Source organism: Rhinopithecus bieti, unplaced genomic scaffold (assembly GCF_001698545.2).
Source record: "Rhinopithecus bieti isolate Rb0 unplaced genomic scaffold, ASM169854v2 scaffold_10589, whole genome shotgun sequence".
Taxonomy (NCBI): Eukaryota; Metazoa; Chordata; class Mammalia; order Primates; family Cercopithecidae; genus Rhinopithecus; species Rhinopithecus bieti.
In genome coordinates this window covers 3,375,025-3,396,359 of record NW_016807065.1, presented here as the reverse complement: position 1 = coordinate 3,396,359, position 21,335 = coordinate 3,375,025, and the positions used below count along the sequence as shown (strand labels likewise).

The window sequence follows — 21,335 nt, the reverse complement described above, 5'->3', positions numbered from 1 at the left end:
TATAAAAAAAATTATATATATATATATTTTATTTTATTTTTTTTGCTATGTTACCCAGGCTGGTCTTAAACTCCTGGGCTCAAGCAATCCTCCTGTAATCCAAGCCTTTTGGGAGGCCGCGCTGGGTCTCTTCTTCTTGTCTCTCTGTCTCTCTCTTTATCTCTCACTCTTTCTCCTTTTTCCTCTGGGTCTTCTCTTGCTACTTTCTTCCTCAGTGTGTCATTCTCTCCCTTTGTAGCTCTTTATCCCTGGCTCAGTCTTTTTCTGTATCTTCATCTCTCCATTTCTTTTAAGAATAGCTTTATTGAGATTTCATTAATATACATATAATCCATCCATTTAGAGTATACAATTGAATGGTTTTTGGTATACACACAAGATTATGCAGTCATCACTACTATCTAATTTTGGATCATTTTCATTTGTTTTGTTTTTTTGTTTGTTTGTTTCTTTTGTTTTGATCTGTTTTGTTTTGAAATGGGATCTCACTCTCCCATCCAGGCTGGAGTGCAGTGGCACGATCATAGTTCACTGCAGCCTCGAACTCCTGGGCTCAAATGATCCTCCTGCCTTAACCTCCTGAGGAGCTGGGGCTGCAGATGCATGCCACCACATCCTGCTTAATTCTTTAAATTTTTTATAGATATGGAGTCTTGCTTTGTTGCCCAGGCTGGTCTCATACTCCTGGCTTCAAGCAATCCTCCTGCCTTGGCCTCCCAAAGTGTTGGGATTACAGGTGTGAGCCACCACTCCTGGCCTTTATTTTAGAACATTTTCATTATCCCCCAAAGAAACTCCAAAATCTTTAGCTGTCCCCTCTTAATCTCTTATCTTCCCCCAGTCCATGGCAACCATGAGCTTACTCCCTGTTTCTGTGGATTGGCCTCTTCCGGACATTTCGTATAAAGGGAATTACATACTATGTGGTTTATACGCATCTGGCTTCTTTCGCTGAGTGTGGTGTTTTCAAGGTTAATCCACACTGTAACCTGTGTCAGAGCTTCATTCCTTTTCATGGTTGAATAATATTCCATTGTACAGATGGACCACATTTTTTTTTTTCTTTTTTGAGACCAGTCTCACTCTGTCGCCCAGGCTGGAGTGTAGTGGCGTGATCTCGGCTCACTGCAACCTCTGCCATCCAGGTTCAAGCGATTCTCCTGCCTCAGCCTCCTGAGTAGCTGGGATTACAGGCACCTGCTACCGTGCCCAGCTAATTTTTGTAGTTTTAGTAGAGATGGGGTTTCACCATCTTGGTCAGGCTGGTCTTGAACTCCTGACCTCGTGATCCACCTGCCTCGGCCTCCCAAAGTGCTGGGATTACAGGCATGAGCCACCGCACCTGGCCGGACCACATTTTATACATCCATTCACCCATTGATAAGCATTTTGGTTATTTCTGCTTTTGGGTTATTATGAATAATTTCGCTGTGAACATTCTTGTACAAGTTTTTGTGTGGACGCGCTCCCTCTCTTTATCTCCCTCTCTCTGTCTCCTTCCCCTGTCTCTCTGAGACTGGTCTGGAGGAAGGAATCTTGTCTTCCATCATCTTTCTCTCCCTTCCCTGCAGCATTTCATGAAGCCCCTGCAACGGTTCCTGAAACCTCAAGACATTGAGATCATCTTTATCAACATTGAGGTGAGCCAGCCGATCCCCGGCCCTCTTGGATCTGTCTAGTGTGGGCAACCTGCTGGTACTGTCTAGTGTGGGCAACCCCCGTACTGTCCCTGGAGTACGGGGGTTGGGAGTTGAACAGCATGGGGCAGGTGGATGACCCTTTCCTGCCTGGCCCCTTGAGCCCTGGGCTCTGGTCCCAGCCCTCACCGTTCCCTCCGAGTAGGACCTGCTTCGTGTTCATACTCACTTCCTAAAGGAGATGAAGGAAGCCCTGGGCACCCCTGGCGCAGCCAATCTCTACCAGGTCTTCATCAAATACAAGGAGAGGTGAGACTCAGCTGGCCAGACTGAAGCTCTGGGGTCACTCTGCCTTGCCTAGGCTGGACATTCGAGAGACCTTACTCTCAGACACCACTGGACGGGGAGGACTTTGTGCTGTGTGCTCATGGGTGAGGGGCTGCCCATCTCTGGTTCAATTCCCAGCTCTGCTGTGTGGCACTGGGTAGTCACTTAATCTCTCTGTGCTTCTGCTTCCTCATCTGTACATCAGTGGGTCACAGGAATGTGCCTCCTAGGCTGGTGGTGAGGGTGGAATATACGGATGCACACAGGGCCTGGCACATAGTAGGTGCTCAATAAGTATTTGTTAAATGAAGGAACATTGGCCAGGTGCGGTGGCTCACACCTGTAATCCCAGCACTTTGGGAGGCTGAGGCGGGTGGATCATTTGAGGTCAGGGGTTCAAGACCAGGCTGGCCAATATGGTGAAACCCCGTCTGCATCGCCTGCAAATACAACTAAAACAGGACTAAAAATACAAAAAAACAATTAGCCAGGCGTGGTGGCATGCACCTGTAATCCTAGTTACTCAGGAGAATTGCTTGAACCCGGGAGGAGGAGGTTGCAGTGAGTTAAGATCACGCCACTGGACTGCAGCCCAGGCGGCAGAGCAAGACTGTCTCAAAAATAAAAAACAGGCCAGGTGTGGTGGCTCACACCTATAAATCCAGCACTTTGGGAGGCCAAGGAGGGCAGATCACTTGAGATCAGGAGTTGGAGACCAGACCGGCCAACATGGTGAAACCTCATCTCTACTAAAAATACAAAAATTAGCCAGGCATGGTGGCGGGCACCTGTAATGCCAGCTACTCAGGAGGCTGAGGCAGGAGAATCGCTTGAACCCGGGAGGTGGAGGTTGCAGTGAGCTGAGATCGCACCACTGTACTCCAGCCTGGGCGACAAGAGCGAAACTCCATCCCAAAAATAAATAAATAAAATAAAATAAAATAAAAATAAACAACCATTGGGCAGAGACAATACCAGGTACTGTGGTGAGATTACCGTAGTGTTAATTGAGATAATGCTACAATAGCCTCGCGTGGGAGATGCTATTGTTATTCCCATTTCACAGATGGGGAAACTGAGAGTCAGGTTTCTTCTCCAGCTGGGAAGAGCGAGGCCAAGGCTGACGCCAGTCTCTGCCCGACCTTGATGCCAGTCACCCTTACCTGGTGGCCTGTCCTCTCCCTATAGGTTCCTCATCTATGGCCGCTACTGCAGCCAAGTGGAGTCAGCCAGCAAACACCTGGATCGTGTGGCCGCAGCCCGGGAGGACGTTCAGATGAAGCTGGAGGTGGGGGCCTCTTCCGCTCCTCCCCAGGCCCTGGGGGCAGCAGGGAGGACACTGAATTGCACATGGTCCACTTTCTGCTATAGCCCAGCCAGGGATCCGTCAAAGGACTGGGGAGGGAGGTACTGGCCAGCCAAGTGGAGGAAATGGAGAAGAACAGAAATGGCCCAGCCCTGGGTCTGGGCTGACCCCTGATATCAGGGTGAAGTCCTGACCCTGAACTGAGCTCTGATGCCACACCGAACCCAAGTCCTCGGCTGAGCCCTAGCACTGATGGTACCCCAAGTCTGGGCTGAGCTCCCACTTCTCACTGAACCCCAATTCCAACCAACCCCTGATCCCAGGCTGAACCTGATCTAGAATTGAACTTCAACCTGGATCTGTTTGTCTGGTGGAAACACAGACAGGGTAGGGGTGGTGAGGATGGGGGCTCTGCAGACCTGTCCCTCTCCCCCTCTGCGGCCCCCTTCAGCAGGCAGAATACTGGACCTCTATCCCAGGCAGCATTTGCCACATTCCAGTGGGTTTTTTTGTGTTTTTTTTGTTTGTTTGTTTTGTTTTTTTTTGAGACAGGGTCTCATTCTGTCCCCCAAGCTGGAGTGCAGTGGCATGATCATAGCTCACCGCAGCCTCGAACTCCTGGACTCAAGCAATCCTCCCAGCTCCTACCTCGGCCTCCTGAGTAGCTGGGACTACAGATGCATGCCACCATTCCTGGCTAATTTTTGTGTTTTTTGTAGAGATGGGGTTTCACCATGTTGTCCAGGGTGATCTCGAACTCCAGGGCTCAAGCAATTCACCCACCTCAGCCTCTCAAAGAGCTAGGATTACAGGCGTGAACAGTTGTACCCAGCCTCTTCCCATTGTTTTGTTTGTTTGTTTGTTTGTTTTTTGAGATGGAGTCTCCCTCTATTACCCAGGTTTGAGTGCAGTGGTGCAATCTCAGCTCACTGCAATCTCTGCCTCCTGGGTTCAAGCAGTTCTCTTGCCTCAGTCTCCTGAGTAGCTGGGATTACAGGAGTCCACCACCACACCAGCCTTTTTTTTTTTTTTTTTTTTTTTTTTCCAGCAGAGACAGGGTGTCCCCATGTTGGCCAGGCTGGTCTTGAACTACTGACCTCAAGTGATCCTCCCGCCTCGGCCTCCCAAAGTTCCTTCCAGTGGTTCTTAAGCTGCCCCCACCTCATGGAGTGCTTTCCCTGTTTCCTTGGGGGCAGATATGATGCTTTGGCCTCTAGAGAAATCCCCACAGCTCTGGGGTAGAGCGCTGCCCACGCATTTATTCAGATCTATCTGCACCCACCCTGCAACTGGCTCTTTCTGGGACCTGCCTCAGTTTCCCCATTGTTCTCTGATTCACCAGGAATGTTCTCAGCGAGCCAACAACGGGAGGTTCACCTTGCGGGACCTACTGATGGTGCCTATGCAGCGAGTTCTCAAATATCACCTTCTTCTCCAGGTGCGGGGCACATCCCTGAGGCGTGGGCTCCACGTATCTACTCTTCTGTGTCTATAAAAGTGGGGACGGGGTTGGCTTCTGGGGGTTGGGTCTCTAGGACACTCGGGGATGGGTCACTGGGGTCATGTCTCAGCCTCCAGGTCCACCAGTACGAGGGAGGAGCTGGTGAGCTAGCATTGTTTGGAAGGCCCTCCCGGCAGGGAGAAGGGGAGGGGCCAGGTGACGTCTGACGTCTTGGTTCTCGCAGGAGCTGGTGAAACACACGCAGGAGGCGATGGAGAAGGAGAACCTGCGGCTGGCCCTGGATGCCATGAGGGTAAGTGGGTGTGGGGTGATGGTCACTCACCTGCTGCAGACACCCTCCTGGTGGAGGCTGATCCTCTAGCTGCGGTTAGGTAGGAGCCTGGGTCGGCTGTTGGGGGGCCAGGTTCACCCCTGTCCCTTCCCCAGGACCTGGCTCAGTGCGTGAACGAGGTCAAGCGAGACAACGAGACACTGCGGCAGATCACCAATTTCCAGCTCTCCATTGAGAACCTGGTGAGGTGGTGAAGCCGGGTGGGCCAGGGGTGTGGCCACGTGGGGAGGGTGTCTGGCTCCTTTCTTGGGAGACCCTTGCTAGACCCCCTGCCTGCTGCATAGGACCAGTCTCTGGCTCACTATGGCCGGCCCAAGATCGACGGGGAGCTCAAGATCACCTCCGTGGAACGGCGCTCCAAGATGGACAGGTGGGTGTAGTCAACATGGATCTGGGATGGAGCCTGGGCAAAGGGGTGGGGCCAGGCTCCTAGATGGGCAGGTGGATGGAGTCAACATAGATCTGGGTGGAGCCTGGGCAGGGGCGGGGCCAGGCTTCTAGATGGGTAGGTGGGTGGAGTCAACATAGATCTGGAGCAGAGCCTGGGCAGGGGTGCAGCCAGGCTTCTAGATGGGCAGATGGGTGGAGTCAACACAGATCTGGGTGGAGCCTGGGCAGGGGTGGGGCCAGGCTCCTAGATGGGCAGGTGCGTGGAGTCAACACAGATCTGGATGGAGCCTGGGTAGGAATAGGGCCAGGTTTCTAGATGGGTGGTTGGGTGGAGTCAACACAGATCTGGGGAAGAGCCTGGATAGGGGCGTGACCAGACTCCTAGATGGACAGGTGGGTGGAGTCAACACATCTTGTGGGGAGCCTGGGTAGGGGTGGGGCCAGTTCCTATGTAGACTTGCAGGTGGAATTAAGATGAATTTGGGTAGGGACCTGAGCGGGGGTGAGACAAGATTTCTGGACAGACAGGTGGTAGATCCATCCAGACAAGGCAGTGGAGCCTTGATGGACAGGAAGGACGGAGCCAGCGAGGAATATGGGTGGAGCCAAGACTGACAGGCAGTAGGGCCAACGTGGATCACGTGGGTGAGATCAGGATGGACAGGTGGGCATGACCAAGTTGGCCAAGGAGGAGGAGAAGGTCAGGGTGGGACCAGGATGTGGAGGAACTGGCCAGAGAGCTGATGGGGACAGTTGGGAAGAGCCAGACAGGAATGCCTTATCCATCCCTCCAGGTATGCCTTCCTGCTTGACAAAGCTCTGCTCATCTGTAAGCGCCGGGGAGACTCCTATGACCTCAAGGACTTTGTGAACCTGCACAGCTTCCAGATTCGGGATGACTCTTCAGGAGACCGAGACAACAAGAAGGTGAGGCTTTGATGTCACGCAGTCGGCAGCTTAGCCCTCTCCACTTGGACATACCCCTGTGTTTGCCAGACTGCATCTACATGGAAGTGTGTGTTAATCCACTCACAGTTTTTTTGTGTGTTTTGTTTTTTGTTTTTTTAAGACGGAGTCTTGCTCTGTCGCCAGGCTGGAGTCCAGTGGCACAATCTCGGCTCACTGCAACCTCTGCCTCCCGGGTTCATGCCATTCTCCTGGCTCAGCCTCCTGAGTAGCTAGGACTCCAGGCACACACCACCACGCCTGGCTAATTTTTTGTATTTTTAGTAGAGATGGGGTTTCCCCATGTTAGCCAGGATGGTCTCGTTCTCCTGACCTCAGGTGATCCACCTGCCTCAGCCTCCCAAAGTGCTGGGTTTACAGGCGTGAGCCACTCAATATTTTTTTATTTTTTTATTTTTTTTATTTTTTTTATTTTTATTTATTTTTTTTTTTGAGACGGAGTCTCGCTCTGTCGCCCGGACTGGAGTGCAGTGGCCAGATCTCAGCTCACTGCAAGCTCCGCCTCCCGGGTTCATGCCATTCTCCTGCCTCAGCCTCCGGAGTAGCTGGGACTACAGGCGCCCGCCACCTCGCCCGGCTAGTTTTGTATTTTTTAGTAGAGACGGGGTTTCACCGTGTTAGCCAGGATGGTCTCGATCTCCTGACCTCGTGATCCGCCCGTCTCGGCCTCCCAAAGTGCTCGGATTACAGGCTTGAGCCACCACGCTCGGCCTCAATAGTTTTTAAATTGAGCACCTACTCTAGGGCACTCTTCTAGGCACTAGGACTAAAATGGAAAGCAATACCGAGTTTTTATTTTGTTTCTTTTCTTTTCTTTTCTTTCTTTCTTTTTTTTTTTTTAGACAATCTTACTCTGTCCTTCAGGCTGGAGTGCAGTGGCACGATCTCGGATCACTGCAACCTCTGGCTCCCAGGTTCAAGCGATTCTCCTGCCTCAGCCTCCCGAGTAGCTGAAATTACAGGTGCCCACCACCACGCCCAGCTAATTTTTGTATTTTTAGTAGAGACCAGGTTTCACCATGTGGGCCAGGCTGGTCTCAAACTCCTGGCCTCAAGTGATCCGCCCGCCTCAGCCTCCCAAAGTGTTGAGATTACAGGCATGGGCCACCGTGTCTGGTCTATTTTATTTCTTGTATGGTACTTGCCTTCTTATGGGATGCTTTCTACAAAGAAAATAAAGTAGGTGGCTGGGTACAGTGGCTCACACCTGTAATCCCAGCACTTCGGGAGGCCGAGGTGGGAGAATCTCTTGAGCCCAGGAGTTTGAGACCAGCCTGGGCAACATAGGGAGATCCTCGTTTCTAAAAAACATAAAAAAAAAAAAATGTAGTTGGGCTTGGTGGCACATGCCTGTAGCCCTAACTACATGGGAGGCTGAGGTTGGAGGATCACTTGTGGCCAAGAGTTGGAGGCTGCAGTGAGCTATCATTGCACTCCAGCCGGGGCCACAGAGTGAGACCCAGTCTCTATTAAAAAATAAATGAATAAAACGAAACAGGAGGATGGGCCCCCCTCACCTACCACAGTCACATCTTACCTCCATTGTTCAGGGACATTATGTGAAAGGGACACTCTCTGTGGCAGTGACATTTGAGCTGAGACCCCTCTCCCTCTCGGCTCTTCCTTGCTTCCTTTTGCTTTTTCTCCTGTGAACTCTTCCCTTCGCTTTAGTCTTTCCCCTGGAGATCCTCCCTGAGCTCTGGTCTGTGGCTTCTCTCTTTTTTTTTTTTTTTGAGAAGTAGTCTCGCTTTGTCACCCAGGCTGGAGTGCCGTGGCATGATCTCGGCTCACTGCAACCTCCCGCCTCCCGGGTTCAAGCAATTCTCCTGCCTCAGCCTCCCGAGTAGCTGGGATTACAGGCACATGTCACCATGCCCGGCTAATTTTTGGTGTTTTTAGTAGAGACGGAGTTTCACCACGTTGGTCAGGCTGTTCTTGAACTGCTGACTTTGTGATTCACCCATCTTGGTGCTGACCTCGTGATTCACCCGTCTCAGCCTCCCAAAGTGCTGGGATTACAGGTGTGAGCCACCACACCTGGCCAGCTTCTCTGTTTCTCAGCCTGTGCCTCCTGAGGAGCCAGTTGCTGTCTTGTGACTGCCTGCTTCCGGCATCCGTCTCTCCTACCGAGCTGGAGCTCTGGGGACCACATCCTATTCGCTGCTCTGTCCCCAGCTCCTAGCAGTGTCTGTTTCTCAGCAGGTGCTGCACCAATGCTTTGTTGAACAGACAAATCAATGATGAGTGACATGCTGTGTCTGGTGTGTGCCTCTGCAAAGGGGTGTGTATGTGTGCATGTGCACGCATGTGTGTGTGGTTTTGGGTTTATGGTTGTGTATTTGGATATCCTAGAAAGCCCTTTTACAAGGATATCCGTGCATGGTGCTGGGGGCATAGAGACTGTCATGGGCTTGACTGTTCCCTACAGAGGGAGGGGTCAGCGGGTGTGTGCTCCCGCCCTCCGCAGGGGCAGTGCCTTCAGTCTGAGCTCTGCTTCCCTGCAGTGGAGCCACATGTTCCTCCTGATTGAGGACCAAGGTGCCCAGGGCTATGAACTGTTCTTCAAGACAAGAGAATTGAAGAAGAAGTGGATGGAGCAGTTTGAGATGGCCATGTGAGTCCCCGTCTTCCTTCCTCTTTCTGTCCTCAGAGGGGCAGGGGCTGGGAAAGAGGAATGTGCTCTAGTCCCTACTCTGTCCTGACATGCCATGGGACCACTCTGAACCTCAGTCTCTTCATTTGGGAAATAAGAGGGACAGGCCCAAGGTTGTCTTCATCCTTGGAATGCCAGGGTTGTGTGCAAGCTTCAGCTACCAGCCCAGACTCTTCTCCTCTCCTCTTCCTCTTTCCTGTTCCCCTCTCTTCTTCCTTCTCCTCCTCCTGGTTTCCTTCCTACCCCTCCTCCTCCGCCTCCTCCTCCTCCTCCTCTTTCTCCTTCTCCTCCTTTCCTCCTCCTCTTTCCTCCTCCTGCTCTTCCTCTTGTTCTTCCTCCTCCTCTCCTTCCTCCTCTCCTTCCTCCTCTCCTTCCTCCCCTTCCTCCTCCTTTCCTTCCTTCTCTTCCTCTTCCTCCTATTCCTCCTCCACCCCTTCTTCCTCCTCCTCCCTTTCCTCCCTTTCTTCCTCTTCCTTCTCCTCCTCTTCCTCCTCCTCCTTCTTCTTCCCCTCTTCCTCATCTTCCACTTCTGTCTTCTCCTCCTCCTTTTTACATGAGGCAAAATTCCCACAACAAAAATCTAACAATTTCAAACTGCATGATTGCATGGCACTTTGTACACGAACAGTGTTGTGCAACCATCACCTCTATCCAGTTTCAAAACCTTTTCATTAGCCCAAAGGAGACATCATACCCATTAAACATTCACTCCCAATTCCCCGCTCTCGCAGCCCCTGGAAACTCCTAACCTGCTTTCTCTTTCTCCCGATGTGCATAGCAGCATGATTCAGTGTGGCCAAAGGGTGGAAATGACCCAAACATCAATCAGTGAATGAGTGGATGCACAAAATATGGTCTGTTCATACCATGGAATAGTATACAGCCATAAAAAGGAATAAAATGCTGATCCTCTTTGTTTTTTTTTTTAAATTTTCCTCTGCCAGCTCCAACATCTACCCGGAGAATGCCACCGCCAACGGGCATGACTTCCAGATGTTCTCCTTTGAGGAGACCACATCCTGCAAGGCTTGTCAGATGCTGCTTAGGTGGGAATCTAGGAGGAAGGTCCTGTATCCTGGGCTTGGTCATCAGTTCCTTGCTAGAGAAGCTGCCTCAGTAATTGGTTCCCTAAACTGGGAGATGGGGGGGTTCCTACTTTGATCTTCTGCTTCTCCGTCAGTCTCCTGATCTAAAGAGAACCCAAGGGAGCCCTTTATGTTCTTGGCAGAATATTTGGCCATGTCTGTAAAGGTCACTCACTCTTCTTTATGTGTCCCCTGCATCTCAGAGGTACCTTCTATCAGGGCTATCGCTGCCATCGGTGCCGGGCACCTGCACACAAGGAGTGTCTGGGGAGGGTCCCTCCATGTGGCCGACACGGGCAAGGTACGAGTGGGAGGGAGGTTGGGAGGTGAGCTTGGTTCTCGGTGGATTATTTCCCGTTCTCATCATTACCTTTACTCTCCCATAGATTTCCCAGGAACTATGAAGAAGGTAAGACTTTCCCACGCTCCTTCCTGTGCACTGCAAATAATGGGCAAGAGTGCGGGGAGGACCCAGGGCATCCCGGAACTGGGGGTGATCCTTTGTGGGGTGAGGACAGTGATGGGGCCTACAAGCCCCAGGCTGGGCATAGGTAGACAGGCTTTCTTTGTCTCTCCTTCCAGGACAAACTGCATCGCAGGGCTCAGGACAAAAAGAGGAATGAGCTGGGTGAGTTGGCAGGGGATGCTGTGTGGGGGCAGGAGGAGAATTTATCTCCATTCATGTTGACCCAGGGACAGATCTCCATAATCGTATTAACAGCCACATTGGGCTGGGTGCAATGGCTCACACCTGTAATCCCAGCAATTTGGGAGGCCAAGGCGGGAGGATCGCTTGAAGTCAGGTGCACGCCACCATGCCTAATTTTTAAATTTTTAAAATAGAGATGAGGTCTTGCTATGTTGCCCAGTCATACTGTATAAATTAACTCATACAATATGTGCTTATTTTAGTTAATTAATTAATTTATTTTTGGAGATGGAATCTTGCCCCATTGCCCAGGCTGGAGTGCAGTGGTGCGATCTTGGCTCACTACAACCTCCACCTCCAAAGTTCAAATGATTCTCCTGCCTCAGCCTCCTGAGCAGCTGGGACTGCAGGCACATGTCACCACTCTTGGCTAATTTTTATATTTTTAGTAGAGATGGTGTTTCGCCATGTTGGGCAGGCTGGTCTCGAACTCTTAACCTCAGGTGATCTGCCTGCTTGGCCTTCCAGAGTGCTGGCATTACAGGCATGAGCCACCATGCCTAACCTTAATTTAAAAAAAACTTAAGGCCGGGCACGGTGGCTCAAGCCTGTAATCCCAGGAGGCTGAGACAGGCGGATCACGAGGTCAGGAGGTTGAGACCATCCTGGCGGACACGGTGAAACCCCGTCTCTACTAAAAAAATACAAAAAACTAGACGGGCGAAGTGGCGGGTGCCTGTAGTCCCAGCTACTCGGGAGGCTGAGGCAGGAGAATGGTGTAAACCCGGGAGGCGGAGCTTGCAGTGAGCTGAGATCCGGCCACTGCACTCCAGCCTGGGCGACAGAGCGAGACTCTGTCTCAAAATAAAAACCTTAAAAAAAAAAAAAAACAAATACATATCTCCTTCTGTTGTATTGAGGACATTTGAATTGTTTGTAGTTTTTTACTACTGCAAATAAAGCTGATACATATATGTCATATATCGTATATGTATGTATATAATACATGTTTTTAAAAAAAATTTTTAGAAGCAGGGTCTTGTTCTGTATCCCAGGCTGGAGACCAGTGGCAGGAGTGTTCCACTTATATGCCGTTTATGTGACATATAAATATATAACATAAGTCAGGTGTGGTGGCTCATGTCTGTAATCCCAGCACTCAAACTCCAAGGCCAGGAGTTTGAGACCAGCCTGGGCAACATAACGAGACCCTGTGTCTACAAAATTTTTTTTTAAATTAGTGGGGTTCCTGCTTGAGCCCAGGAGTTCAAGGTTGCGGTGAGCCATGATCACACCACTGCACTCCAGCCTGGGCAACAGAGCAAGATCCTGTTTCAAGGAAATAAAAAAATAAATATATGAAATCTATGAATGGGTATGTTTTCTTATTATTATTACTTATCATGTAATTAGCAATAGTCAGTCAGCTTTATTAGCAACAGTCAAAATTAGAAACAGCCCAAGTGTCCTTTATACAATAGAATATATATACATATATATATATGCACACACATACATGTATTTTCTTGACAGAGGAAATACATACTTTAAGGTATGTAAAAATCAATAAATCTTAAGTATATGACTTAATACATTTTTATCCATGCAACCAACAATCAAATAAAAGTATAGAACATTTCCATCCCTCCAGAACCACACTGTCCAATATAAATTAATTAAATTGAAATCATCTTAAAATTTTTTTTACTTACATTAGCCTTGAAGCTCTCAATAACTGCCTGTGGCTAGTTGCTACCATATTGGACATATCCATCACCACAGAAAGTTTTATCAGAAAGCACTGCTACTCACCTATCTCCCATAGGGAACTACTGTCTGACCTCTATCACCATAGATTAATTTTGCCTGCTCTTGAGTTTTCTATAAATAAAATCATATAGTGCATGCTTATTTCATCTGGTTTCTTTTATCTGACATAATGATGGTGAGATGCATCGATGTGGTTGCCTGTAGCAACAGCTTTTTCTTTTTTATTGCTGTATAGTATTCCATTATGTGATGGTATCACAATTTGTTTTTTTTTTGTTTGTTTTTTTTTTTTTGAGATGGAGTCTCGCTCTGTCGCCCGGGGCTGGAGTGCAGTGGCCGGATCTCAGCTCACTGCAAGCTCCACCTCCCGGGTTCACGCCATTCTCCTGCCTCAGCTTCCCAAGTAGCTGGGACTACAGGCGCCCGCCACCTCGCCCGGCTAGTTTTTTGTATTTTTTGGTAGAGACGGGGTTTCACCGTGTTAGCCAGGATGGCCTCGATCTCCTGACCTCTTGATCCGCCTGTCTCGGCCTCCCAAAGTGCTGGGATTACAGGCTTGAGCTACCGTGCCTGGCCCACGATTTGTTTATTGATTGATCAACCTATTGAGGACATTTGGTTGGTTGCCAGTTTTTGGATAATCTGAATAAAGCTGCAATTTTTGAAGAACTTTTGTTTGTTTGTTTTTTGTTTGTTTGTTTTGAGACAGAGTCTCACTCCATTGCCCAGGCTGGAGTGCAGTGACATGATCTCAGCTCACTGCAACCTCTGCCTCCTGAGTTCAAGCGATTCTCCTGCCCCCTGCCTCCCAAGTAGCTGGGATTACAGGAGCCTGCCACCATGCCTGGCTAATTTCTGTAGTTTTAGTAGAGATGGGGTTTCACCACATTGGCCAGTCTGGTCTTGAACTCCTGACCTCAGGTGATCCGTCCACCTCGGCCTCTCAAAGTGATGGGATTACAGGCGTGAGCCACCTCACCTGGCCAGGACACATGTTTTTATTTCTCTTGGATTGCTGGGTTGCAGAGTAGATACAATGTTTAGCTTCGGTAGATATTGTTTAATAGTTTTCCAAAGAGTATCCCCACCAGCAATGAGTGAGAGTTCCAGTTGCTCCACGTTCTTGTCAACACTTGATATTGCCAGTCTAAAAAGAAAAATTTTAGCCATTCTGGTGGGTGGCAAGATTCAGCATTGAAAGTTGACTGCCAATCACCCTGTACTCCTGTACCCTGTCCTCCAGGTCTGCCCAAGATGGAGGTGTTCCAGGAATACTATGGGCTTCCTCCACCCCCTGGAGCCATTGGACCCTTTCTACGACTCAACCCTGGAGACATTGTGGAGCTCACAAAGGCTGAGGCTGAACAGAACTGGTGGGAGGTACAGGCTGGGGCCAGAGGAGTGATGAGGTGGGACCCAAGTGTAGGGTTATGGATTCATGTGGTCTCAGGGAGTTGGGTCATAGTCCCAGTGTGCTCTGGAGGTGATGCTTGAGGAGTCGGGGAGGTACACTGAGATTTCTGGGCATGGCTCTTCTGAGATGGCCATCTTCCCAGGAAGTTAATACTGGTTGTCACCTCTCTGGGCTCTCCAGGCCACCCTGAGATAGATGGACAAGCAGAGTGACCATTGAGCAGAGAGATGGACACACACACACACACACACACACACACGAGTGATGGGGCAGGATCCATGTGGAGGGTTATGGGTTTAGGTGGTGGGTGGGGTTATGGATCCTATAACCTCTCTGTTCCTGTTTTTGTCTCCTGGGTGTTTAGGGCAGGAACACATCTACTAATGAAATTGGCTGGTTTCCTTGTAACAGGGTGAAACCCTACATCCGTGTGAGTGCCTCAAGTCTGAATGGAACAAGGGCGAGGGGTTCAGGGTGGGTCCTGGGAGGATGGGCAGAATCGAAAAGACACCCCTGGAGTTGGGAAGGGGGCTGCCCATCATGGCAGGTTTTTCTCCAGCTCGAGGCTTTGCCCACCCCACCAACTGAGTCCAGAGAGGGGCCACCCTGGAAACAATGATGGATCTTTTCTCCTTGATCATTTTGTATCAAGGTCCTTTCCTTCCTACACAGGTATGGTAGGGAGGAAGGAGCAGGGACCTAGAAAGTGGGCCTGCCCGTGGCTTCCTTCTGAGACACTGAATTGAGTTCTGTGAGAGTGCTGTGGCCTCCATTACCTGCGTCCTTGCCCTGCTCCTGGTGGATACACCTGTCCACCCCAGCCTCTGCTGTTCTTCTAGTGTTCTCTTCTCGATGGACCCCTCACTCTTCACGATGACTTCAAAGCTCTCCCTCTCTCCCCAACCTCAGATGTCCCCTAGCTCATTCATAGCAAATGACCCCCACTGTCCACTTCACAGCCTACAGAGGGAAATTCTCTCCAGTGTTGCTTTAACTTTAACTTCATATTATTTCAGACTTCTAGCAAAGCTATGAGAATAATGCAAAGAGCCCCCATTAGCCTTTACCCAGTTGCGTTGGTTCTGCTAATGTTTTGTTCCATTTGCTCTGTCATTTCCTCTCTCTACCCACACATAGTATTTATTTTTCCTGGAAGAGTTAAAAGTGAATTTGCAGATGACGTTCCCCTTTACCCCTAAATACTTCTTAAGAGCAAGAACCTTCTTGTACATAACCAGAGCAAGATTTTAAAAGGCACAAAATTCAACATTGACATTATACTATTATGGAATTCATGGTCTGTATTTAAATGTTGCCAATTTCCCCAAAAATTTTATCAAAAATTTTTTTGTTCCTGTGGTTTCTCCACTGTCAAGTTGCAATGTGAGTTTCCAACTCCATCATTCTTTCCACATTTATTAGCTGGTGTTCTGCTGCAAGGAAGAGCTGTCCTTTCTGTCCCCATCTGTCTATCTATCTATCTATCTATCTATCCATGTACCTACCTACCCATCAATCCATCCATTCATCAATCAATTCTTCCATCCATCCATTCATCCATCCATCCATCCATCCATCAATCCATCCATCATCCATCATCTATCTGCTTATCAATACATTCATGATCTATTCATCCACCTATCATTTATCTATGTATCATCTGTCTATGTATTATCTATCATCTATCTATTCACTGATCATCTCTCTACCTATTTTTCACCTACCTATCTAGCCATCTATTATCTGTCTGTTACCTATTTATTATCATTTCTCTCTCATCTATTCATTTATCATTTATCTATCACCTGTCTGTTTATCATCTGTTATCTATCCATGTACCTATTACCTATTTATCCATCATCCATCTATTCTATCTATCTCTTAAATTTTTGTTTTAGAGAGAGGGTCTCGTTCTGTCACCCAGGCTGGAGTGATTTTAACTCACTGCAGCCTTGACCTCCTGGGCTCGAGCAATTCTCCCACCTCACCCTCCTGAGTGGCTGGGACCTCAGATGCATGCCATTATGCTCAGCTTTATTTATTTATTTATTTATTTATTTATTTATTTATTTATGATGGAGTTGCACTCTTGTTGCCCAGGCTGGAGTGCAGTGGGGTGATCTTGGCTCATTGCAACCTCTGCCTTCTGGTTTCAAGCGATTCTCCTGCCTCAGCCTCCCAACTAGCTGGGATTACAGGTGCCTGCTACCACGCCTGGCTAATTTTTGTATTTTTAGTAGAGATGGAGTTTCACCATGTTGGCCAGGCTGGTTTCGAACTCCTGACCTTGTGAACCGCCAGCCTCGGCCTCCCAAAGTGTTGGGATTACAGGCGTGAGCCACCGTGCCCAGTCACAGCCATTTTTTTGTGTGTGATTCTTTTGCAGAGATGGTGTCTCACTATGTTGCACAAGCTGGTCTTGAACTCCTGGGCTCAAGCAGTCATCTCATAGAACATCCTTCCCTTTTTTCTTTTAAAAAATTAAAGTGAAATTTGCAAAACATAAAACTGACCATTACAGTGTAGCTGAGATTACAGGCGTGCACCACCACGCCTGGCTAATTTTTTGTACTTTCAGTAGAGACTGGGTTTCACCGTGTTAGCCAGGGTGGTCTCGATCTCCTGACGTCATGATCCACCCGCCTCGGCCTCCCAAAGTGCTGGGATTACAGCCGTGAGCCACCGCGCCCGGCGTTTTTTTTTTTTTTTTTTTTGGAGATAGGGTGTGATTCTGTTACCCAGGCTGGAGTGCAGTGGTGGTGCAATTATATATAACTCACGGCAGCCTGGATCGCCTAAGCTTAAGTGATCCTCCCACTTCAGCCTCCTGAGTAGCTGGGACTACAGGCATGCGCCACCATGTCTGGCTAATTTTTGTACTTTTTTATTTTTGATTTCTGAGACGGAGTTTCGCTCTTGTTGCCCAGGCTGGAGTGGAATGGTGCGATCTCGACAGGGTTTCACCATGTTGGCCAGGCTGGTCTCTAACTCCTGACCTCAGCGAATCTGCCCGCCTTGGCCTCCCAAAGTGCTGGGAGAACAAACGTGATCCACCATGTCTGGCCTAATTTTAGTATTTTTTTTGTAGGGACGGGGTTTCGTCTTGTTGCCTAGGCTGGTCTACAACTTCTGGGCTCAAACGACCCACCCTCCTTGGCTTCCCAAGGTGCTGGGATTACAGGCATGAGCCACCGTGCCCAGGCAATTTTCTTAATTGTTAAGAATTTTGTTTATCCGTTTTCCCATCAGTGAACAATCGGCTGCTTCAACTTTTGCGTTATTGTGAATAAAGCTGCTACGAACATGGGTGTGCAAATATCGTTTCAAATCCTTGCTTTCAGTTCCTTTGGGTATATACTCGGAAATGGGACTTTTCTATGGTAGTTCTAGTTTTTAATGTTTTAAGGAACCACCATTATTTTATTTTATTTTATTTATTTATTTATTTATTTCGATAGGGAGTTTTGCTCTGTCCCCAGGCTGGAGTGCTGGAGTGCAATGGAACGATCTCGGTTCACTGCAAACTCCACCTCCCGGGTTCAAGCGATTCTTCTGCCTCAGCCTTTCGAGTAGCTGGGATTACAGGCGCCCGCCACCACACCCAGCTAATTTTTGTATTTTTGTAGAGATGGGGTTTTCACCATGTTGGCCAGGCTGGTCTTGAACTCCTAACCTCATGATCCACTTGTCTTAGCCTCCCAAAGTGCTGGGACTACAGGCGTGAACCCCCCCCCCCCCCAGCACATACTGTTTTCATAGTGCACCATTTTACATTCCCACCAACAGTGCACGAGGGTTCTGATTTCTCCAAATCTTTGCCCACATTTGCTACTTTCTGTTTTGTTTGTTGATTTGTTTTGCCTTATAGTAGCTGTCCTAATGGTTTTAAGGTAGTGAAAGTGAGCACTTTCAGCCGGGCGTGCTGGTTCATGCCTCTAATCCCTGCACTTTGGGAGGCGGAGGCAGGCGGATCACCTGAGGTCGGGAGTTCGAGACCAGCCTGACCAACATGGAAGAAACCCCATCTCTACGAAAATACAAAATTAACCGGGTGTGGTGACACATGCCTGTAATCCCAGCTACTCGGGAGGTTGAGGCAGGAGAATCGTTTGAACCTGGTAGGCGGAGGTTGTGGTGAGCCGAGATCACGCCATTGCACTCCAGCCTGGGCAAGAAGAGCAAAATCCATCTCTAAATAAATAAATAAATAAATAAATAAATAAAACAGTGAGCACTTTCACCCATATTCAGATGAGGATTGGCAAACTTTTCTGTAAAGAGCCGAGTAGTAGTGTAAACATGCTCACCCTCCAGGGTCCCATACAGTTTTGCAACTCTTCAGCTCCGCCCCTGTAGTGCAAAAGTAGCTCTAGATAATCTGTAAATGATGTGTGGCCATGGCTATTTTCCTATAAAGCATAATTCATGGGCACTGACAGACGAATTTCATATAATTTTCACAATCCCCAAAATATTATTTTGGCTAGTCATGGTGGCTCATGCTTACAATCCCAGCCCTTTGGGAGGCCAAAGCAGGAGGATTGCTTGAGGCCAGGAGTTTGAGACCAGCCTGGGAAACAAAGGGAGACCCTCCCCTCATCTCGTGGATATTAAAAAAATTAAAATTAGTGGGTGTGGTGGTGCATGCCTGTAGTTCCAGCTGCATTGGAGGCTGAGATGGGAGGATCGCTTGAACCTGGAAGGTCGAGGCTGCAGTGAGCTATGATTGTGCCACTGCACTCCAACCTGGACAACATAGTGAGACTCTGTCCCTAAAATATATATAAAAAAATTTCTTTTGATTTTGCCAACCATCTAAAATGTAAAACCATCCTTGACTTGAAGGTTATGATAAACTGCTGGAAGAGAACCCCTGCCTTATACGACACTGGGACAGTCTCTCCTCCGATATTCTGGGACTTTATCCCCAAAGAGTACCACAGTGCCTGGCACATAATAGACACTCACTAAACGCAAGTGGAATGAATGAAGGAAGGAAGGAAGGAAGGAATGAAATGCCCTGCCCTCTGCTGTCACGCTGGGGTCTTTACACTAAGTCGGGGTCTCTCTCTGTGTTCTTAGGGCCCTCCTCAGGACCTGTCTGTTCATCTCTGGTGAGTAGAAACATTTCTTATTTTGTTTCAATGAGAGGTTTCTGGGTTGGGGTTCCAGGCTGGGTATGGGAGGAACCTCTGATCCAATTAGTTATGTATGCATTCTGTGTTCCCTGAGCACTGACTTCTGAATCTAGCTCTGGGCTGGGGCTACTGGGAATGGGAAGGACAAAGGAGGGCCCCTGATCTTGGGAGATGATAGTCTTGTTGGAAAGAAAATAGTTACGATGATGATGACGATAATGGTGATGATGATGATGATGGTGGTGATGGTAACGATGATGATGATGACGATGATGATGATGTGACGATGGTGATAATGATGATATGGTGATGGTAACATCATGATGATGACGATGATGATGGTGGTGATGGTAGTGATGATGATGATGATGGTGATGGTGATGATGATGATGACGACAATGATGATGATGATAATGATGATGGTGGTGATGGTAACAATGATGATGATGACAATGATGACAGTGATGATGATGACGATGGTGATGATGGTGATAATGATGGCGGTGGTGATGGTAACGATGATGACAATGACAATGATGATGATGATGATGGTGGTGGTGATGGTCATGACAGTCCCAGTTGTTTTTGTAGGATTTTTTGTCTTGCTTGTTTGTTTGTTTTGCACCTACAGCATGTCAAGCATATAGGGGTGGAGGTTTACAGTGTGGCTTTTGGGGCCTGTGACCTGGATTCAAATTCTGACCCCAACCTTACCTAGCTGTGTGACCTTGGGCTGGTAACTTAACCTCTCTCTGTTTCAGCATTCCTCTCTGGAAAACAGCTTAATCACAGTATCTACTTCATAGTGTTGTTAGGAGGTGTAAATGAGTCTATCAAGTGCTTAGTCCTGATCCTGACACATAATGAGGACTTTATACAGCATTAGTTGTTGTTATTACTACATTTAATCTGTTCTAAGATGCATGTTTTTTTTTTCCTTCACATTGGAATATCTCTGTCATTGAAATGGCTCTTGCGATCCACAGTATCCATCTTTGGCTGAATTTTATAGGCAGGAAATGTTCTTTCTTGATGGCACATAAAAGAATGGTGCGTTGAACAATTGCTGGCACCTCAGCTCTTTAATGAGCTTCTTTAATTTTCACAAAAGCCCTTTGGAAAATAGATTTCATTCTTTCTCCCTGTCCCCTACTTTTTTCTTTTCTTCTTCTTTTTTTTTTTTTTTTTNNNNCCCCCCCCCCCCCCAGCACATACTGTTTTTCATAGTGCACCATTTTACATTCCCACCAACAGTGCACGAGGGTTCTGATTTCTCCAAATCTTTGCCCACATTTGCTACTTTCTGTTTTGTTTGTTGATTTGTTTTTGCCTTATAGTAGCTGTCCTAATGGTTTTAAGGTAGTGAAAGTGAGCACTTTCAGCCGGGCGTGCTGGTTCATGCCTCTAATCCCTGCACTTTGGGAGGCGGAGGCAGGCGGATCACCTGAGGTCGGGAGTTCGAGACCAGCCTGACCAACATGGAAGAAACCCCATCTCTACGAAAAATACAAAATTAACCGGGTGTGGTGACACATGCCTGTAATCCCAGCTACTCGGGAGGTTGAGGCAGGAGAATCGTTTGAACCTGGTAGGCGGAGGTTGTGGTGAGCCGAGATCACGCCATTGCACTCCAGCCTGGGCAAGAAGAGCAAAATCCATCTCTAAATAAATAAATAAATAAATAAATAAATAAAACAGTGAGCACTTTCACCCATATTCAGATGAGGATTGGCAAACTTTTTCTGTAAAGAGCCGAGTAGTAGTGTAAACATGCTCACCCTCCAGGGTCCCATACAGTTTTGCAACTCTTCAGCTCCGCCCCTGTAGTGCAAAAAGTAGCTCTAGATAATCTGTAAATGATGTGTGGCCATGGCTATTTTCCTATAAAGCATAATTCATGGGCACTGACAGACGAATTTCATATAATTTTCACAATCCCCAAAATATTATTTTGGCTAGTCATGGTGGCTCATGCTTACAATCCCAGCCCTTTGGGAGGCCAAAGCAGGAGGATTGCTTGAGGCCAGGAGTTTGAGACCAGCCTGGGAAACAAAGGGAGACCCTCCCCCTCATCTCGTGGATATTAAAAAAATTAAAAATTAGTGGGTGTGGTGGTGCATGCCTGTAGTTCCAGCTGCATTGGAGGCTGAGATGGGAGGATCGCTTGAACCTGGAAGGTCGAGGCTGCAGTGAGCTATGATTGTGCC

The 21,335-nt window shown here is 48.2% G+C and overlaps 1 protein-coding gene across 2 annotated transcripts in view; it reads left to right on the top strand.

Moving 5' to 3' along the window:
- VAV1 (vav guanine nucleotide exchange factor 1) overlaps positions 1 to 21,335 on the top strand; it is an 84,013-nt gene that overhangs the window by 47,968 nt on the left and 14,710 nt on the right. Inside the window, exons 7-22 of one of the 2 annotated variants that reach the window (XM_017880008.1) lie at positions 1,572 to 1,640; positions 1,843 to 1,946; positions 3,153 to 3,252; positions 4,613 to 4,708; positions 4,956 to 5,024; positions 5,159 to 5,245; positions 5,348 to 5,433; positions 6,248 to 6,380; positions 8,924 to 9,033; positions 10,017 to 10,118; positions 10,361 to 10,458; positions 10,544 to 10,566; positions 10,740 to 10,785; positions 13,820 to 13,956; positions 14,355 to 14,420; positions 19,073 to 19,104. In XM_017880008.1, the coding sequence (XP_017735497.1) occupies positions 1,572 to 1,640; positions 1,843 to 1,946; positions 3,153 to 3,252; positions 4,613 to 4,708; positions 4,956 to 5,024; positions 5,159 to 5,245; positions 5,348 to 5,433; positions 6,248 to 6,380; positions 8,924 to 9,033; positions 10,017 to 10,118; positions 10,361 to 10,458; positions 10,544 to 10,566; positions 10,740 to 10,785; positions 13,820 to 13,956; positions 14,355 to 14,420; positions 19,073 to 19,104 (1,358 nt within the window). The remainder of the gene's footprint in view (positions 1 to 1,571; positions 1,641 to 1,842; positions 1,947 to 3,152; positions 3,253 to 4,612; positions 4,709 to 4,955; positions 5,025 to 5,158; positions 5,246 to 5,347; positions 5,434 to 6,247; positions 6,381 to 8,923; positions 9,034 to 10,016; positions 10,119 to 10,360; positions 10,459 to 10,543; positions 10,567 to 10,739; positions 10,786 to 13,819; positions 13,957 to 14,354; positions 14,421 to 19,072; positions 19,105 to 21,335) is intronic. The other variant, XM_017880010.1, reaches the window with a different exon arrangement.